Genomic DNA, 20,742 nt, shown 5'->3' with positions numbered 1-20,742 from the left:
GGGCAGGGAGCTGCCAGACTAAAATGGGAAAAGAGTTTGGAGGGACAGGGACAGGGATAGGGACAGGGATGGGGACAAGGACAGGGACAGGGACAGCCAATCCACATCCACTTCTCTCGGAATTCCCAGCGGGAATGGGGCAGGGAGCTGCCAGACTAAAATGGGAAAAGGGGTTTGGAGGGACAGGAATGGGGACAGGGATAGAAATGGGGACAGGGACAGGGACTGCTAATCCACATCCACTTCTCTTGGAATTCCCAGTGGGAATGGGGCAGGGAGCTGCCAGCCTGAAATGGGAAAAGAGTTTGGAGGGACAGGGACAGGGATAGGACAGGGATAGAAATGGGGACAAGGATGGGGACAGGGACTGCCAATCCTCATCCCTCAGAATTCCCAGTGGGAATGGGGCAGGGAGCTGCCAGCCTGAAATGGGGAAAGGGGTTTGGAGGGACAGGGACAGGAATGGGGACAGGGATGGGGACAGAGACAGGGATGGGGACAGGGACAGGGACCTGCCAATCCCCATCCCTCAGAATTCCCGGTGGGAATGGGGCACCGAGCTACCAGCCTGAAACGGGGAAAGGAGTTTGGAGGGACAGGGACAGGGATAGAAATGGGGACAAGGACAGGGACTGCCAATCCCCATCTGCTTCCCTCGGAATTCCCAGTGGGAATGGGGCAGGGAGCTGCCAGCCTGAAATGGGAAAAGGGTTTAGAGGGACAGGGACATGAATGGGGACAGGGATGGGGACAAGGACAGGGACAGGGACTGCCAAACCCCATCCACTTCTCTCGGAATTCCCAGTGGGAATGGGGCAGGGAGCTGCCAGCCTAAAATGGGGAAAGGGTTTGGAGGGACAGAGGTGGGATGGGGACAAGGACAAGGACAAGGACAAGGACAAGGACAAGGACAAGGACAAGGACCTGCCAACCCCCATCCCTTGGAATTCCCAGTGGGAATGAAGCTGCCATCCTAAAATGGGGGGGAAAAGGGTTTGGAGAGACAGGGACAGGGACAAGGACAGGAAAAGGGACAGGAATGGGGACAGGGACCTACCAACCACCATCCACTTCACTCGGAATTCCCAGTGGGAATGGGAGACACGGAGCTGCCACCCCAAAATCGGGGGAAAGGGGAGGTCTGGAACCCCTGGGAAAGGGACAGGGATGGGGAGAGGAACAGGGACGGGGGATTTTAGGGATAAGCACAGCCCTTTTTGGGGTGGAAAATTTGGGAATTGGGATCCTATCCAGCGTTCCCAGACTCTTTTAGAGTTGGGAAATTTGGGAATTGGGATCCCAGCCCCTTTTTGGGATGAGAAATTTGGGAATGGGGATCCCAGCCCCTTTTTGGGATGAGAAATTTGGGAATGGGGATCCCAGCCCCTTTTTGGGATGAGAAATTTGGGATCCCAGCCCCTTTTTGGGATGGGAAATTTGGGAATTGGGATCCCAGCCCCTTTTTGGGGTGGGAAATTTGGGAATGGGGATCCCAGCCCCCTTTTTGGGGTGGGAAATTTGGGAATGGAGATCCCAGCCCCTTTTTGGGATGGGAAAATTGGGAATGGGGATCCCAGCCCCTTTTTGGGATGGGAAAATTGGGAATGGGGATCCCAGCCCCCCGCTGCCGCTCCCGCTCCCGGCTCCAATCCTGAGCTTCTGCTGCTTCCTTGTGGCAAAATCTGGGAATGACGCGGCTCTTCCCTGAATTCCTGCCCCGGGCCGCGACCCCAAAGCCCGGGAGAATCCCTGGGGAGCAGCTCCGGGGTTGGGATCTCCCGGCCTGGGAATCTCGGGAGGGAAATCCTTCAGCCTCGTCCATCCCTGCGCTGACCTTTGCCGCCTCCTTGATAATTCCAAGTGGGAATTCTGTTCCCGAGGGCCGTAAATATTCCCGGGGAGGTGATGGAGGTGCTTGATTTTCTTGGGATGAGTTTTTAAAGAGCCAGGATGTAACCCCGGGATCCGGGTGGGAATTCCCGGGATATTTATGGCCGGGAGGTTCTGTCATTCCCTTCTTTTTATTCCCGAATTTCAGCGCTGTTGCCACTCGGGGTTAAATTTGGAATTCCCGCTCTGTGACACCCTCAGCTCCCCAAAATTTGGGATTTTCACTGGGATTGCTGCCCCTGATGGGAATAAGGAGAAGAGGCAGCCAGGCAGGAGGATCCCAGTGGGATTTGGGATTTGTTCCCATGGTTCAACATCCCAAATCCTGTTTATCCATGGCCAGGGGAGCTTCGTCCCTCTGGGATTGATTGAGGGACGGCTCCTGACCCTGGGAAAAAGGGATGGGATCAGTAGGATCAATGGGATGGGATGGGATGGGATGGGATGGGATCAATGGGATCAATGGGATCAATGGGATCAATGGGATCAATGGGATCAATGGGATCAATGGGATGGGGTCAATGGGACCAGTGGTATCAATGGTATCAATGGGACCAATGGGATCAATGGGACCGATGGGACCAATGGGATTAATAGGATCAATGGGATCAGTGGGATCAGTGAAATCAATGGGATCAATGGGTTGGGATGGAATCAGTGGGAACAATGGGATCAATGAGAATAGATGGGATGGGATAACGGGATGGGATCAATGGGATCAGTGGGATCAGTGGGATCAATGAGATGGGCTGGGATAACGGGATGGGATAACGGGATGGGATCAATGGGTTGGGATGGGATCAATGGTATCAGTGGATCAGTGGGATCAATGGGATCAATAGGTTGGGATGGGATCAATGGGATCAATGAGATGGAGTGGGATAACAGGATGGGATCAATGGGTTGGGATGGGAACAATGGTATCAGTGGATCAGTGAGATCAGTGGGATCAATAGGATCAATGGGATCGATGAGATGGGATGGGATAAGGGGATGGGATGGGTGAGGGCTGTGACCAGAGGGGTCCCCAGAGGGGCTCAGGACCCTCTGGAAAAACAGGAATGAACAGCTCCCGTTTGATCTCCAGGTGCCCCACATCAATTTTTCCATGGGGAGATTGGGAATAAATCCCGGCAGGAACGGGGCTCATCCCTCCCATTCCCTCTCTCCCTCCTCCACTCGCTCTTTTTGGGGCCGTGGGGTCCTTGGAGGGGCTGGGGACCCTCTGGAAAACCGGGAATGAGCAGGAGGAGTGGGACCAGTTTGACCTCCAGGCGCCCCATATCAGCTTTTCCAAGGGGAAATTCAGGATCAAATCCCGGCAGGAATTGGGGTTACTCCCTCCTCCCTCCTCCTTTGAGGCTGAGAGGTCCTTGGAGGGGCTTGGAACCCTCTGGAAAACCGGGAATGTTGGGGGGAAAAAGCAGCACTGAGAGTTTTATCTCCAGGTGCCCCATATCAGCTTTTCCAAGGGGAAAACCACGAACAAATCCCAGCGGGAACGAGGAGGGAGCTCCCCCCTCTCCCTCCCTCCCTCCGGAGCCGCGGGGTGAAAGCTGAAAGTTGAAGAGTCCAAAGCCGTCAATCCCGACTTTCAGCCGGCGCTGGGAAAGGGAAATATTTGGATAAGGCGCGATCCGGAGCTGCCGCTGTTTACAAATCCCGATCCCACATCAAACGCGGCTCCCTTCGGGAAGCCCTTCCCGCTCTCCCGGCTCCTTTTGGGACCTGTCACGGGAATTATTTGATGTTTCCCCCCTTCTCTTTCTCTTTCTCTCTCTCTCCTTTGTTTGTTTACGTTCATTAAAGCCGGGGGGGAACAAAAAATCCATCAAACTCCGGGCCGGGCTGGTCCCGGAGCGCGCGCGGCCGCAGGTGCGGAGCGGCCGGGGGATGATGGAGGATCCATTTATCCCGCGGGGCGTGTGGAGGGAATGACACATTCCCGATAAATCCAACCCCCTTCCCGCCCTTTCTCCGCTCTGATGGATGAGCTCCTTATCAGGGAGACGGGGGGAAAAGCCGCGGTCGAGCTCCGGATGAGGGGGCTGGAGAGATCCCGGAGTTCTGAGGATTCCCGGGATGAGCCGGGATTGATGGAAGCTGCTCCTCAGCTCTGCTTGAGCTCGTCTTGGATAGAATTCCAAGAAATTCTGGATATCCCCTGGATTTACCCCGCTGCGGGGAGTTAGCCCAAGTTTGTTGACTTTGGAATTCCCGACTTTGCCACATCCCAAATTCCAAAATTTGTCGCCTTTAGAATTCCCGAGTTTGACGCCTTCGGAATTCCCAAGTTTGTTGCCTCCAGAATTCCCAAATTTGTTGCCCCAGCAACTCCCAAGTTTGCCACCTCTGAAATTCCCATGTTTGCTCCTCCAGTATTCCCAAATTTGTTGCCTTTGGAATTCCCAAGTTCGCCACCTCCGAAATTCCCAAGTTTGCCACCTCTGGAATTCCCAAATTTGTTGCCTCTGGAATTCCTGAGTTTGCAGCCTTCGGAATTCCCAAATTTGTTGCCTTTGGAATTCCCAAATTTGTTGCCTCTGGAATTCCTGAGTTTGCTGCCTCCGGAATTCCCAAATTTGTTGCCTTTGGAATTCCCAAATTTGTTGCCTCCAATGAGGCCTCCATTTTCCTCTGGGAAAATGAGACTTCCAAGGCCACTCCAGGGAATACGAGGCCTCCAAGGCCATTCCCGGGAAAACGAGACTTCCAAGGCCATTCCCAGGAAAACGGGGCCTCCAAGGCCTCACATTCCCAGAAAACGAGGCCTCCAAGGCCATTCCCGGGACAATGAGGCCGTCGGGCTAACGAGGAATGGTCGGGGCACACCTGAACGCTCCGGTGGAGCCGGAGCAAAAGTCGGGATTTACGGAGTCCCCGCGCCGACAGGAAAGGACGGGAAGTTTATCATGGATTAGGGAATTAATGGGGATGAATTCCCGCCCGCTGATGGATGGGACGGACGCTCCATTAGGGAATGATTTAGGATTTTCCAGCTCGTCGTGGATCGGGGAGGGCTCGGAGTGTTGGGATTGGGGGTGAGAGGGAACAGGGAGAGAATTCCAGGGATTTTTTTAAAGTTTTGGATCCTTATTTTTATCTTTTTAAAGATTTTTATTTCCGCATTTTTCACTTTTAGATGGATTAATTATGGGATAATTTGGGATGGAAAGGATCCTAAAGCTCATCCAGGGTCACCTCCCACTATCCCAAGATTCCCAGGTTTTTGGGATGAGCTGGGAATGGCCGAGCCCTTCCAGGCTCCGGAATGAGATTCCACGGGCAGAGCCGTGATCCATGATGGGAATTGGGTTTTCCATGGGAATTGGGTTTTCCATGGAAATTGGGATTTTCCGTGTCCATAACCTCACCAGATTCCAGGGAAAAAGGGCATCTCCAGCCTCATCCCACTGAATCCTGGAATTCCAAGACCCTGTTCCCTATTCCCAATCCTGGGAATATCATCAGGATCGGGATAAACTGGGATTTCCACTCCCGATCCTGTTTCCCCAAAGGAAGGGGCTGGAAAAATTTGGAATGTGGGAACGGGAATTCCAAATTCCGAGATTTTCCTTTGCTTTGCTCCCTGCAGGCCTGGAGGAGATCCCAAGGCCCATCCAGAATTCCGGGAATATTTTGAAGCAAGGATACCTGGAGAAGAGATCCCGAGGTAAAACCTGGAATTCCAGGAGAAAATCATGGGCTGCCACCTCCAAATTTGTGAAAATCCCAAATTCCCAGCCTAAAAAAAACCCCAGGAAAACACAGGAAATCCATGGATTTCCACCCGCAGGAGCTTCCAGGTTTTTCCAACGCCTTGCTGGGCTCATTCCCTTTTCCAGAGCATCCAAATTAAATCCTGGAATTAAATTAAGCCCGGCCCAGGCCTGGAGGGCAGAACTAATGAGGAGAAAAAGCCGGGAAAAGCTCCAGGGATTCGGGATCATCCCACATTTAATGCGGAGATAAGAGCGGGGCTCGGAATCATCCTCGGCCTTATCTCCCTTTTCCCGTGAAAGCCACAAATTATTCCCTTCCCTAATGGGATTTTCTGGGGAATTATTGATGGGAAGAGGCAGAAACAGCTCCTGGTTTTCCCCTGAGCTGAGCTGGGGGTTAGGCCTGGCTTAAATCCCACTAATCTCCACCTCGACGACATTTTCCAGGGATTTAACCCCAAACGCGTTTCCTGGCCGCATCGAATCCATAAGAAACGCGTCCCTAAGGAATAAAAAGGAGGATTTTTCTCACTTTTCCTGATTTTTCCCATTTTTTTCCAATTTTTTTCCCATTTTTTTCCCGTTTTCCAGAGCCCAGCTTTTTCAGCTCCGAGTGGCACAAGCGCTGGTGCGTCCTCACCCAACGGAATTTCCTCTACTACGCCAACGAGAAAAGTGAGTGGGGAAAGAGAATTCCCGACTTTTGGGAGGAAAAGAGGGATCTGAGCATGGAAAACCAAAATTCCCAGCTCCTGGAAGGGGAAATCCCAGCTGGATTTGGGATTTTTCCATTGGAGCAAAGGGAATTTTCTGGCCATTCCTCTTCCCTGGATTTTTCTGGTCATTTTCCTTTTCCCAGAATTCTCCAGCCCGTTCTCCTTTCCCAAAATTTTGGAGCCATTTCCCTTTCCCAGATTTTTCCTGGCCATTTCCCCATTTCCTAGAATTTTCCTTCCATTTCCATTATTTCCATTATGTCCATTATTTCCATTATTTCCATTTCCCGGAATTCTTCAGCCATTTCCCCTTTCCCAGAATTTCCTGTCCATTTCCCTTTCCCAGAATTTCAGAGCCGTTTCCCTTTTCCCTGAATTTTGTGTCCCATTTTCCTTGCCCAAAATTTCCCACCCATCTCAATTTCCCAGAATTTTCAGGACATTCCCTTTTCCCGGAATTTTCCAGCCGTTTCCCTCCATGGATAAACTCCCCTGTGCCGTATCCAGAGGCGGAAAAAAGCTGGAAAATCCCAAATTTCTCCCAATTTCCTTTTCCCAGGCAAACAGCCCAAAGGTTCCTTCCCCATCGAGCGCTACCAGGCCCGTATGGATCCCCAACTCCGGAAAGATTCCCGGAAAAAATGCTGCTTCCAACTGCTCTGCCCCGGAAAACGCTCCTACGAGGTGGGAAACGGTGGGAAAACCGGAATTTTTTGGAGGGGAAATGGGAATTTCAGGGGAAAACAAGGGAATTTTGGGAGAGAAACGGCAATTTGGGAGGGGAAATGGGAATTTGGGGAGGAAAAATGAAAATTTTGGGGGAGAAATGGGAATTTCGGAGGCGAAATGGATTTCCATGGATTAAGCCTGGGAGCTTTCCTGGGATAGGCTGGCTAGTGTTTCCATGGATTTCCATGGATTTTCATGGATTTTCGTGAATTTTCATGGATTTTCATGGATTTTCGTGAATTTTCATGGATTTTCATGGGTTTTCGTAGATTTTGATGGAATTGCCTGGATTTCCATGGATTTCCATGGATTAGGCCTGGGAGCTTTCCTGGGATGGGCTGGCTAGAGTTTCCATGGATTTCCATGGATTTCCATGGATTTCTATGGGTTTCCATGGGTTTCCATGGGTTTCCATGGATTTTCATGGATTTCCATGGATTTTTATGGGTTTCCATGGATTTCCATGGATTTTTATGGGTTTCCATGGATTTTCATGGGTTTCCATGGATTTCCATGGATTTCTATAGGTTTCCATGGGTTTCCATGGATTTTCATGGGTTTCCATGGATTTCCATGGATTTCCATGGATTTTCATGGGTTTCCATGGATTTCCATGGATTTCCATGGATTTTCATGGGTTTCCATGGATTTCCATTGATTTCCATGGATTTTCATGGGTTTCCATGGATTTCCATGGATTTCTATAGGTTTCCATGGATTTCCATGGATTTTCATGGGTTTCCATGGATTTCCATGGATTTTTATGGATTTCCATGGATTTCCATGGATTTTCATGGATTTTTATGGGTTTCCATGAGTTTCCATGGATTTCCATGGATTAGGCCTTCCATCTTTCCTGGGATATCCTGGTTGTGCTCCGCTCCCACTCAGAGCTGTGAGATAAATCCTGGAATTTCCTTGTGCTATTCCTGGGGTTGGGAATGTTGGATCGCTGTCCCCTCATCCCAAACCCCAAACCCCAAACCCCAAATCCCAAACCCCAAACCCCAAACCCCAAATCCCAAATCCCAAATCCCAAATCCCAAACCCCAAATCCCAAACCCCAAACCCCAAATCCCGGGATAACGGATTCTCCCGGCAGTTCACAGCTCCGAGCCCGGCCGAGGCCCAGGATTGGGTGGAGCAGATCCAGTTCCTCCTCAGGGGTGAGTGCCTGGAACCATTCCCAGTTTTTAAGATTTTTGGGAAAGGTTTTCCCACCCGGATCGGGGATTTCCATCCATCCACACCCGAGTTTGAGGGGAGTTGCTCCGGCTGGAGACCGGAGAAAATTCCAGAAATTTTCTGGAATCCCCTCAGGCTCCGTCCCTTCAGGCCCCCGTGGAATTTGGGGTCATTCCTTGGGATTTTCCATCTTTTCTTGGGTTTTTCCTTCGGTTTTTTTTCCCAGTTCTCTGGTGTAGGGTTTGGAGCTCGATCCCACCCCTCTGGAATTGGGAGAATTCCCACTTTTCCTCCCGTTTTCCCTCTCTCCCAGCTGGGTTTGTGTGGAGTTGCTCCAGTTGGAGACTGAGAAAATTCCAGGAATCCTCTGGAACTTTCCAGAACCTCTGGAACTCCCCTGGCTCCATCCCTTCAGGATTCATCCCTGAATTTGGTGTTATTCCCTGGGATTTTCCATCTTTCCTTGGACATTTTTCCCATCTTTCGAGTTTTTCCTTAAATTTTTTGTCCCTTCTCAGGCGGAGGATTTGGATCTCGATCCCACCCCTCCGGAATCAGGAGAATTCCCACTTTTCCATCCCGTTTTCCCTGTTTCCTGGCAGACCTGAGCTCCCTGACCATTCCCTGCGATGAGGATGAGGAGGATGAGGAGGAGGAAGAGGTGGAGCAGCTCTCCAGGGACCGGGACAGCTCCGATTCCATGAACAATTCCCAAAATTCCACCCTGAATCCCGAGGAGCCGGAGCCAGAAAGCGAGGACATCTACGAGGTGGTGCCAGGTGAGCTCCCAAATTCCCAACTTTTCCTTGGAAAAACATGAGGAAACCTCAGCCTTTCCCACATTTAACCCACCCAAAATTCCATTTTTTATCCCAGTTCTTTATTCTGTTTTTTTGGTGGTTTTTTTTGTTGTTGTTGTTTTTGTTTTTGTTTTTGTTTTGTTTTTTGTTTTGTTTTGTTTTGTTTTGTTTTTTTGGGGTTTTTTGCTTTTTTTTAATGGACTTCCCAAATCCAAACCTTGTTTTTCTGGGAATTTCAGATCCAGGAATTCTGCTTGAGCAGCTCTCAGAGTTTTCACAGATTTCCTTGGATTTCCATGGGTTTTCATGGGTTTCTATGGATTTCTATAATTTCCATTGAATTTCTCTAGATTTCCATGGATTTCTCTAGATTTCCATGGATTTCTCTGGATTTCCATGGATTTCTCTGGATTTCCATGGATTTCTCTGGATTTTTCATGGCTTTCATGGATTCTCATGGATTTCCATTGATTTCCATTGATTTCCATGGATTTTCATGGGACTTCATGATTTTCCATTGATTTCCATGGATTTCCATGGGTTTCCATGTGTTTCCATGTGTTTCCATGGGTTTCCATGAGTTTCCATTGATTTCCATGGATTTCCATGGGTTTCCATGTGTTTCCATGGGTTTCCATGTGTTTCCATGGGTTTCCATGGGTTTCCATGGGTTTCCATGGGTTTCCATGTGTTTCCATGGGTTTCCATGGGTTTCCATGGGTTTCTATGGGTTTTTATGGATTTCCATGGATTTCCATGGATTTCCACGGATTAGACTTCCTGTCTTTCCTGGGCTAACCCACCTCACGGATCCTCCTTCATCCCAAACCTCCCAAAAACCTCAGGAAAAATCCCAAATCCATTCCTCCTTTACCTCCTGACCAAAAAATCACGGAAAAAACCCAAAACCCCGGGAGACGGGAATGAAAAAAAAAAAAAAATTCCAGGAAAAGCCACGGAGAGATAATTTCCTCGGCGTTAATGAAGTTTTACAAAAACAGACGCGGCCGAGGCCAAATAAAATTTCACAGGTGATAAATTTTTCCAATTTCCCGGGAAGGATTGGATGGGAATGTTAAATCAGGAGTGAAGGTGTCCGTTCGGAAGCGCCGAGCGCTGCCGGGGAATTTTATCGACTGGAAAATTGAATCAAATTGCTCCATTAAAAACTCGGCTCCGCTGAGATTCCGAAGCTTCTCGGGATGCGCCGGCGGCTCCGGACCCCCGGGATGAGGATCCCAGAAGTGGAACTGGGAGGGAGAAGTTGAATTTCCCAAAGTTTTCCAGCTTTTTTTTTTTTTTTTTTTTCTTTTGGTCCCATCCTGGAAAATCCAAGTGTTGGGTGAGATTGGGAAGGCAGAGCTTCATTTGCAGGAAAACTCCTGGATCCATCAGATTTAATTCCAGGAAAACTTCTGGATAGTTGAGAGGGGCTGGTCCTGTCCCCATGGATCCCATCCCTGGATTTTCCAGCTTTTTCCTTCGACTCAATCCTGGAAAATCCAAATATTGGCTGGGATTGCGAAGGCAGAACTTCACTTCCAGGCCCGATTCTGGAGAACTCCTGGATCCATCTTAATTCCAGGAAACCCCTGGATCCATCAGAATTAATTCCAGAAAATTCCAGCCTGGAATTTCCCCTCTGGAATCTCCTTCCTCTTCCCACGGGAACACCCAAAATTCACGGATTTGTTTTTCCCAATATCCACAACAATTCCCGTTTTCCATGAAAATCTTCTCCCTCCGCAATCAATCCGGGAATTTTTTGATTCCCAGGATTCTCTCGGAGCCCTGGGCCTGCCAGAGCTGTGACATTCCCAGATTTTCTCTGATTTTCCTGCTGTTTTTCCCTGATTTTCCCACTGTTTTTTCCCTCCCCAGATGAGGAGCTGGAGCCGCCGTGCCCGGAGGACGAGGAGGATTTCGGGAGCTGGGAAGGTAAAATCCCAATCCAAAGGATTTCCGGGATATGAATGGGAGGAATATTTTTGGGATTTTGGCCACTTTGGACCATCCTGAGCTGTGGGGAACGGGAGAATTCCTGGGATTTGACGAGTGAAACTCTTGGCAATGATGGAATTCCAGTTGGGACGACTCTTCTCGATGGGATACGGAGGCATCTCCCAAAATTCCTGGGATAAAGGAGGAGTTTGGGATTTTAAAATGGGATTTTTATCCCTAAAAGGCCAAGAATGGGTCCTGCAGGAATTTTGGGATGGATCCTGCAGGAATTCTGGGATGGATCCTCCTGATCCAACCCCTATGGATCCCACTGGATTTTCCCAGGATGCTCCAATGCCCTCCTGTCCCTCTGAGAAACAGGAAAGGAGAATTCCTGGGAAAGGAGGGAAAACTGGGACAAAACTCTGGAAAAAAGGCACAAATCCCTCGACCAGAGAGTCCCTGATGGAATTCCATGGAATTCCTGCCATTTTCCAACCCCAATATTCCAACATTCCCATGGATTTGGAGCCTTTCCCATCCCAGAGGAGCTCCAGGAGAACTTGGAGCTCCAGAATCACCTCCAGGAAGATTTTTCCATGATTTCCTTTCATTCCCTCGGTTGTGATGGAATTCCATGGAATTCCTGGCATTTTCCAACCCCAATATTCCAACATTCCCATGGATTTGGAGCCTTTCCCATCCCAGAGGAGCTCCAGGAGAACTTGGAGCTCCAGAACCACCTTTCTAATCCTGGACCTACAAATCCCTCCCCTCCCTGACCCTGAATTTCCCATTTTTTCCCAGAAATTTTGGAGGGGGATTACTCCGATTATTACCAGGGATTGTGGGATTGCCACGGGGATTATCCCGACGAGCTCTCCTTCCGACGGGGCGACCTCATCCGCATCCTCAGCAAGGTAGGGCCTGGAAATTTTTTGGGAGTTTTTTTTTTTGGAATTTTAGGGATTTATTTTGGAATTTTTGGGGAATTTTTGGGGATTTTTTGCGGAAATTTTGCGGAAATTTTCTTCATTTCCCATTTTATTTCCCATTCCCAATGGGGCAACCTCGACCACATCCTCAATGAGGTAGGAGCTGCAATTATTTTTTTTTAATTTTTGAGGAAATTTTTGGGAAATTTTTGGGAATTTTTTTGGGATTTTGGGGGGAATCTTTTGGGGAGAATCTTTAGGGGAATTTTTTGGAATTTTTTTTGGAAATTTGCCTCATTTCCCATTTTATTTCCCATTCCCAATGGGGTGACCTCATCCATGTCCTCAGCAAGGTAGAATCCAGAAATTTTTTTTGAATTTTATGGGATTTTTTTTTTTTTTTTTTTTTTTTGGAATTTCTTGGGAATTTTGGGGGCAGTTTTGGGGAATTTTTTGGAATTTTTTTGGAATTCATTTGGGAACTTTGGCTTGTTTCCCATTTCATTTCCCATTTCCACCAGCACAACCTCAGCGAGGCAGAATCCAGATTTTTTGGGGGGTTTGAGCTCATTTTCAAGGCCAAAAAGGAGCTAAAATCTCTCAAAAATAAGATTTAAAAATAAATGTCGGGAGGGGGGGTTACTGTTTTTTACTGGTTTTCACTGGTTTTTATTGGTCTTTACTGGGTTTTTACTGGTCTTTACTGATCTTTACTGTTTTTTATTGGGTTTTACTGCTTTTCACTGCTTTTCACTGGTTTTTACTGGTTTTTATTGGATTTTCACTGGGTTTTAGTGTTTTTATTGGATTTTCACTGGATTTTACTGGTCTTTATTGGATTTTCACTGGTTTTTAGTGGGGTTTACTGGGGTTTTACTGGTCTTCGCCGGGTTTTTACTGGTTTTCACTGGTCTTCACTGTTTTTTCTGGTTTTCACTGGTTTTTTATTGGATTTTCACTGGTCTTTACTGGTTTTTACTGGGTTTGGGGCCACTCTGGGGCTTGATTTGGGACTGGACGAGCACTTCCCACTCCTCCTCCTACACCCCCCTCTGAAAAACCACAAATTCCTCTTTTTTGGGGCCAAATTTGGGATTTGGGCTCCCCCAGGCCGTGTTCATCCAGGGGGATCCCGTTGGGAATTCCAGCGGCGAATTCCTGGCTCGGAACCGATGGATCCCGAGGGCTTTTCCCTGGTAAATTGGGGATGTGGGATGAGGAGGGAGAGGCAGCGATGGGAAAAGGAGGAGGAGGAGGGAAAAGGTTGGGAATGTTCACTCAGCTGCGCCTTAATTTCCTTTTCAATCTTGTCCCAATTAATTTCGCGGAATTAATCTCGGCTCCGGCCGTGCGATGGCGGCTCCTGTAAAATCCCATCTGGCGCCTTCCCGGCCTGACATTCCCGGGAAAAACCGACCCGGGAGAGGGATGGGGTCAGGGAATCAGGGAATTGTCCAGGCTGGAAAAGGTCTGGGTGTGAAACCGACCCCCATCCCAGGACATTCCCAGAAAATTGTGATCCCAGGAATCCCAGGAATGGTTTTCAAGGGATTTTGGGCCTCCTGGATCAGGGTGAGAACCCCAGGGGTGCCAACGGCTCATTCCCAAAATCTCTGCTGGGAGAAAACACTGGGAAAACCCGGGAAAAGCTGGAATTCCTTCCAGGAATTCCCAGGATAAATCCTACTCAGGAAAAGCCAGAATTCCTTCCACACTTCCAGGAATTCTGGGATAAATCCCAACCAGGAAAACCCAGAATTCCTTCCACACTTCCAGGAATTCTGGGATAAATCCCAACCAGGAAAACCCAGAATTCCTTCTGCACTTCCAGGAATTCATGGGATAAATCCCACCTAGGAAAAGCTGGAATTCCATCCACACTTCTAGGAATTCTGGGATAAATCCCATCCAGGAAAAGCCAGAATTCCTTCCACACTTCCAGGAATTCCCGGGATAAATCTCACCTAGGAAAAGCTGGAATTCCTTCCACACTTCCAGGAATTCCTGGGATAAACCCCATCCAGGAAAACCCAGAATTCCTTCTGCACTTCCAGGAATTCATGGGATAAATCCCACCTAGGAAAAGCTGGAATTCCTTCCACACTTCCAGGAATTCTGGGATAAATCCCATCCAGGAAAACCCAGAATTCCTTCCACACTTCCAGGAATTCTGGGATAAACTCCATCCATTCCTTATCCCACCAATCCCACAAATGCAGAAGGTGTTGGGGCTGGAATTCCCAGGATTTCCGGGATATTCCCGGCTTTCCTTTGGAATTCCTGGCTGGAAACATCGGGAATTCATTTGGGAAAAGGGAAGGGCCATTCCCATCCCCAATTCCCATCTCTGGAATTGTCCAAGGCCGGGCTGGGCCGGGACAGGGGGAGCTGCCCGTGGCAGGGCTGGAATTGGGATGGGATTTGAGCCTCTTCCCACCCACCCGGAATTCCCATCCCGGAATTCCATAATCCCAAGGAAACCCCGTTGCCGTATCCCTGTTCCTGGCCCCGCTCCCTTTTTCCCTTTTTCCCTTTTTCCCTTTTTCCTTTTCCCCCTTTTCCCTTTTTCCCTTTTTCCCTTTTTCCCTTTTTCCCTTTTTTCTTTTTTCCCTTTTCCCTTTTTCCCTTTTTCCTTTTTCCCTTTTCCCTTTTTTTCCTTTTCCCCCTTTTCCCTTTTTCCCTTTTTCCCTTTTCCCTTTTCCCTTTTCCCTTTTCCATTTTTCCCTTTTTCCCTTTTTTTCCCTTTTTCCCCTTTTTCCCTTTTTCTCTTTTCCCCTTTTTTCCTTTTTCCCTTTTTTCCCTTTTTCCCTTTCCCCCTTTCCTCCTTTTTTTTCTTTTTCCTTTTTTCCCTTTTTTCTCTTTTTTCCCTTTTTTCTTTTTCCCTTTTCCCCTTTTTCCCTTTTCCCTTTTCCCCTTTTTCCCTTTTCCCCTTTCCCTTTTTCCCTTTTCCCTTTTTCCCTTTTCCCTTTTTCCCACTGGGCTAAACCCTGGCTGGGCTCATTCCCTCCATCCCTCCCCATGAAAAGCGGGATAGGGAATTACCAGGATCCAATTCCCGTCTCCCGCGCTCAGCCGAAGGCTGGGGGTGACATCTAGCGGCCTTTCCGCGCATTTGGGGACAGTGACAAACCCGACCCGCCCCGTGTCCCCCCCGGGGGCGGCGGGTGATGGGCCCGGGCGGGCTCAGCTGTGCCCGGAGCCGGAATGGGCCCCCTGGGCCCGGAGGGGATGGGATGGGATGGGATGGGATGGGACAGCTGGGAGGCAGCGCTCACCCCGCGGTCACCCCGCGGTCACCTCCCGGTCACCCCCCAGTCATCCACCGGTCACACCCCGGTCACTCATGGTCATGTTCTGGTCACCCCCAGTTACCTTCTGGTCACCCCCTGGTCACCCTCAGATACCTCCCGGTCACCCCCCAGTCATCCACCGGTCACCCCCTGGTCATCCACCGGTCACCCCCTGGTCACCCTCAGACACCTCACGGTTACCCCCCGGTCATTCACCGGTCACCTCCTGGACACCCCAGGGCACTCCTGGTCACCTCTGGTCACCCCTCAGACACGTTGGTTACACCTGGTCATCCCCTGGTCATCCACCGGTCACCCCTTGGTCACCCTCAGACACCTCCCGGTCACCCCCCAGTCATCCACCGGTCACACCCCGGTCACTCATGGTCATGTTCTGGTCACCCCCAGTTACCTTCTGGTCACCCCTCGGTCACCCCGGGTCACTCCTGGTCACCCCCCTGGTCACCCCCTGGTCACCCTTATTTACCTCCTGGTCACTCCTGGTCATCCCCCTGGTCACCTCCCGTCACTCCTGGTCATTCTCAGTCACCCCCAGTCACCCTCTGGTCACGCCCTGGTCACCCCTGGTCATCCTTGGTCATTCCTGGTCACCCCTGGTCACCCCTGGTCATCCTTGGTCACCCCTTGGCCACCCCTTGGTCACTCCCCTGGTCACCCCCTGGTCACTCCTGGTCATCCCCTGGTCACCCATCAGATATCTCGGTCACCCCCAGTAACCCCCTGGTCACCCCCTGGTCACCCTCATTTTACCCCCTGGTAACCCCCAGTCACCCTCTGGTCACCCCTGGTCACCCCTGGTCATCCTTGGTCACCCCTTGGCTACCCCTTGGTCACTCCCCTGGTCACCCCCTGGTCATCCTTGGTCACCCATCAGACATCTCAGTCACCCCCAGTGACCCCCTGGTCATCCCCTGGTCAATCCTGGTCATCCCCTGGTTATCCTCTGGTCATTCCTGGTCATCCTTAGTCACCCCCAGTCACCCCCCAACCACCTCTAGGACACTCCTGGTCACCCCTGGTCACTCCTGGTCACCCCCTGGTCACTCCTGGTCACTCTTGGTCACCCCTGGTCACCCCCTGGTCATCCTTGATCACCCACAGACACCCCTGGTCACCCCTCTGGTCACTCCTGGTCATCCTTGGTCTCCCCCAGTAACTCCCTGGTCACTCCTGGTCATCCTTGGTCACCCCTTGGCCACCCCCTGGTCACCTGCAGTCACACCCTGGTCATCTCTAGGACACTCCCAGACACCCCTGGTCACTCCCTGGTCACTCCTGGTCATCTTTGGTCACCCCCAGTCACCCTCAATCACCTCTAGGACACTCCTGGTCACTCCTGGTCACTCCTGGTCACCCCCTGGTCACTCCTGGTCACCCCCTGGTCACTCCTGGTCATCTTTGGTCACCCCCAGTCACCGCCAATCACCTCTAGGACACTCCTGGTCACCCCCTGGTCATTCTTGGTCACCCCCAGTAACCCCCTGGTCACTCCTGGTCACTCCTGGTCACCCCCCAGGACAGGGACTGGGACAAGGACGAGGCTGATCCCAAATTGTCCCCAACCCTCAGGGATTCACCTGCACATTCCTGATCCCAAATCCCAAACTTTTCCCCCATTCCCAGCCCCTCATCCACAGATCCCAAATCCCAAATTTTGGCCCATCCAGCCTCACCTTCACATCCCGGTGCTTCATCCCAAATTTTTGCTACTTCATCCCAAATTTTTGCTCATCCCAAATTTTGCTGCTTCATCCCAAATTTTTGCTCATCCCAAATTTTGCTGCTTCATCCCAAATTTTTGCTGTTTCATCCCAAATTTTGCTACTTCATCCCAAATTTTGCTTCTCCATCCCAAATTTTTGCTGTTTCATCCCAAATTTTTAGTGCTTCATCCCAAATTTTTGGTGCTTCATCCCAAATTTTTGCTGCTCCATCCCAAATTTTTGGTGCTTCATCCCAAATTTTGCTGCTTCATCCTAAATTTTGCTGCTTTATCCCAATTTTTTGCTGCTCCATCCCAAATTTTTTGGTTCTCCATCCCAAATTTTGCTGTTTTATCCCAAATTTTGCTGCTCCATCCCAAATTTTGCTGTTTTATCCCGAATTTTTGCTGCTCCATCCCAAATTTTTAGTGCTTCATCCCAAATTTTTGCTGCTTCATCCCAATTTTTTAGTGCTTCATCCCAAATTTTTTGGTGCTTCATCCCAAATTTTTTAGTGCTTCATCCCAAATTTTGGTGCTTCATCCCAAATTTTTAGTGCTTCATCCCAAATTTTGGTGCTTCATCCCAATTTTTTAGTGCTTCATCCCAAATTTTTTGGTGCTTCATCCCAAATTTTTTAGTGCTTCATCCCAAATTTTGGTGCTTCATCCCAAATTTTTGGTGCTTCATCCCAAATTTTGGTGCTTCATCCCAAATTTTTGGTGCTTCATCCTAAATTTTGGTGCTTCATCCCAAATTTTTGCTGCTTCATCCCAATTTTTGCTGCTTCATCCCAAATTTTTGGTGCAAATTTTAGGGAAATGAAGCTATTTAAAATTATTTCTAAATTATTAAATAAAGAGGTGGATTAATGATCAATTAATAAAAGATCAGGGAAAGAAATTTATTATAAATTAATAAATAAACAGGGAAATTAATGTTAATCAATTAATAAACAGGTAAGCTAATATTAATTAATCAATAAAAAAACAGGGAAGTAAATAGATTATTAATTAATAAATGAACAGGTAAACAAACAGGTCAATTAGGGTTAATTAATAAATAAACAAACAGGTATTTAAATCCATTATAAATTAATAAATAAACAGGCAAATTCATGTTTATTAATAAATAAAGAGGGAAATGAATCAGGTATAAATTAATAAATAAACAGGTAAACAAATCGGTGGATTAAGTAATTAAATATTGATTAATTCATTATAAATTAATAAATGAACAGGTAAACAAACAGGCGAATAAATGTGAATTATTAATAAATAAACAGGTCTTTAAATCCATTATAAATTAATAAAGGAACAGGTAAAACCAGGTAAATTCATGTTTATTAATAAATAAACAGGGAAATAAATCATTTATAAATTAATAAATAAACAGGTAAACGGAGAAGTAAATAAATATTAATTCATTCATTATGAATTATTAAATAAGCAGATAAATAAATATTAATTCATTCATGTAAAATTAATAAACAAACAGGTAAATAAATATTAAATAATTCATTTTAAATTGCTAAATAAACAGGTAAACAAAGAGATAAATAAATATTAATAAATTCCTTATAAATTAATAAATTAACAGGTGGATAAATATGAATTAATATCTTATAAATTAATAAATAAAAGTTAAACAATTTATTATAAATTAATAAATTCGGGATTTGGGAACGGATTTTAATTTAATTTTAATTTAATTGTGTCCTATAAAATGGCTGTTACCTATTGGAGATTTTTCCATTTCTTTTTTTGATTTTTAATTTTTTATAATTTGCATTTTCTATTTAAGACTTTGTATTTTACACTTCCTATTTTTCAATTTAAATTTGAAATTTTATATTTTAATTTTTAAGTTTTCTGTTTTGCATTTTAAATTTTACATTTTATATTTTACATTTTAAATATTAATTTTTACATTTCACATTTTTTTACTCTATAGTCTGTATTTTAATTTTTATATTTTACATTTTGCATTTTTTTGTATTTTTTTTTTACCTTTTTTACTTTGTTTTGTATTTTAATTTTTCTATTTTACTATATATTTTTCTATTTCATTATTTTATTTTTACTATTTATTTTTTAATTTAATTTTTTCTATTTTCTGTCCTATCTTACATTTTACATTTTACATTTTATTTTCTATATTTTTCATTTTCAATTTATACCTTATACTTTTTAATTTTTTATATTTTATAGCTCATATTTTATATTTTCATTTTTAAAACTTTTTTTTTTTTTTTTACATTTGATATTTGATTTTTTTTTATTATTTTCTCTCTCCTACCTCAATTCCTTCCATCCACACCCACCCCTGCCCACAGATTTGGGAATTTTTCCATTAAAAACAGGGAAAAACACAGAAACTGCAGGAAAAAAAAACCAAAAAAACCAGGAATGAAACATCCCAGAAAATCCCAAATATCCCAAAAATCCCAGATATCCCAAAAATCCCAGAAATCCCAAAAATCCCAAATATCCCAAAAATCCCAAAAATCCCAGAAATCCCAAAAATCCCAAAAATCTCTGGGCTCCTTTTCCTGGTGCTGATCCCAAATCCCGGCGGAAATTCCAGAAATTCCTGGGCTCGGAATTCCCTCTGGAATCCACGTAATTCCTGCTCCTGGAATTTAAATTTAAGATGATCCCAAAAAACATCTGAGGAGGGGAAATTTGGGATGAAGGGAGTCTGGATTTGGGGGAAAATTGGGAATTCTCCAGGTCCAAATCCCGCTGATCCCGTCCTTTATTCCTGGTTTTTTCAAATCCATTTTCCAAGCTGGAAATGAAGGAAGATCCCGGTTTTATGGGAGGGAAAAATGGGAATTTGGGATCCCGAAATAAGGCTGGAATTCCCGATTCATCCAGGGAATTTGGGATTTAATTAAACCCTCGGGAATTCACCCTGAGGAATCCCGGGATGAGGAAATTCATGGATCAGGAGGAGATTCCTGTTCCTGCTCTTCCTGGGGTGTTCCCCAATGGATTTGGGGTTCTGGGATGTGGGATGGGAGATCCCAGTTCTCCCAGTTCCCGAATCCCAGTTCCCTTCAAACCTGATTCTCCCAATCCCAATTCTCCCAATTTTCCCCAATCCCAGTTCTCCCAGTTCCCCCAGTCCCAGTTTTGCCAGTTCCCAAATCCCAGTTGCCCTCAAACTGGATTGTCCCGATCCCAATTCTCCCAATTTTCCCCAATCCCAATTCTCCCAGTTCTCCCAGTTTCCCCCATTCCGGTTCACGCAATTCCCCCAATCCCAGTTCTCCAGTTCTCCCAGTTCCCCTCAAACCCAATTTCCCGATCCCAATTCTCCCAATTTTCCCCAATCCCAGTTCTCCCAATTTTTCCAATCCCAGTTATCCCAGTTCTCCCCAATTCCAGTTCTCCCATTTCCCCCAATCCCAGTTCTCCCAGTTCCCCCAATCCCAATTCTCCCAGTTCTCCCCAGTTCTCCCAATTCCCCAATCCCAGTTATCCCAGTTTTCCAGTTCTCCCAGTTCTCCCAGTTCCCTCATTCCAGTTCTCCCATTTCCCCCAATCCCAGTTCACCCAGTTCTCCCCAGTTCTCCAGTTCCCCTCAAACCCAATTTCCCAATCCCAATTCTCCCAATTTTCCCCAGTTCCAGTTATCCCAGTTCCCTCCAATCCCAGTTATCCCAGTTCTCCCAATCCCAGTTCTCCCAGTTCCCCCCAATCCCAGTTCTCCCAATTCCCCAATCCCAGTTCTCCCAATTCCCCAATCCCAGTTCTCCCAGTTCTCCCAGTCCCGGCCCCTCTCCCATCCCCAATGGGTGCCCTC

General features: G+C 47.3%; 1 protein-coding gene across 1 annotated transcript in view; it reads left to right on the top strand.

The window, feature by feature from the left end:
* The window catches only part of SKAP1 (src kinase associated phosphoprotein 1), a 115,095-nt gene that overhangs the window by 82,699 nt on the left and 11,654 nt on the right, over window positions 1-20,742 (top strand). The window contains exons 5-11 of the mRNA XM_083877825.1: window positions 5,486-5,563; window positions 6,204-6,287; window positions 6,888-7,012; window positions 8,160-8,223; window positions 8,845-9,021; window positions 10,924-10,980; window positions 11,791-11,903. Of these exons, the coding sequence (XP_083733951.1) occupies window positions 5,486-5,563; window positions 6,204-6,287; window positions 6,888-7,012; window positions 8,160-8,223; window positions 8,845-9,021; window positions 10,924-10,980; window positions 11,791-11,903 (698 nt within the window). The remainder of the gene's footprint in view (window positions 1-5,485; window positions 5,564-6,203; window positions 6,288-6,887; window positions 7,013-8,159; window positions 8,224-8,844; window positions 9,022-10,923; window positions 10,981-11,790; window positions 11,904-20,742) is intronic.

Source organism: Zosterops lateralis (genome assembly GCF_965231275.1).
Source record: "Zosterops lateralis genome assembly, chromosome: 24".
NCBI classification, from domain to species: Eukaryota; Metazoa; Chordata; class Aves; order Passeriformes; family Zosteropidae; genus Zosterops; species Zosterops lateralis.
The sequence above is the reverse complement of the archived record's forward strand: the minus strand, read 5'-3'. Positions and strand labels throughout refer to the sequence as shown.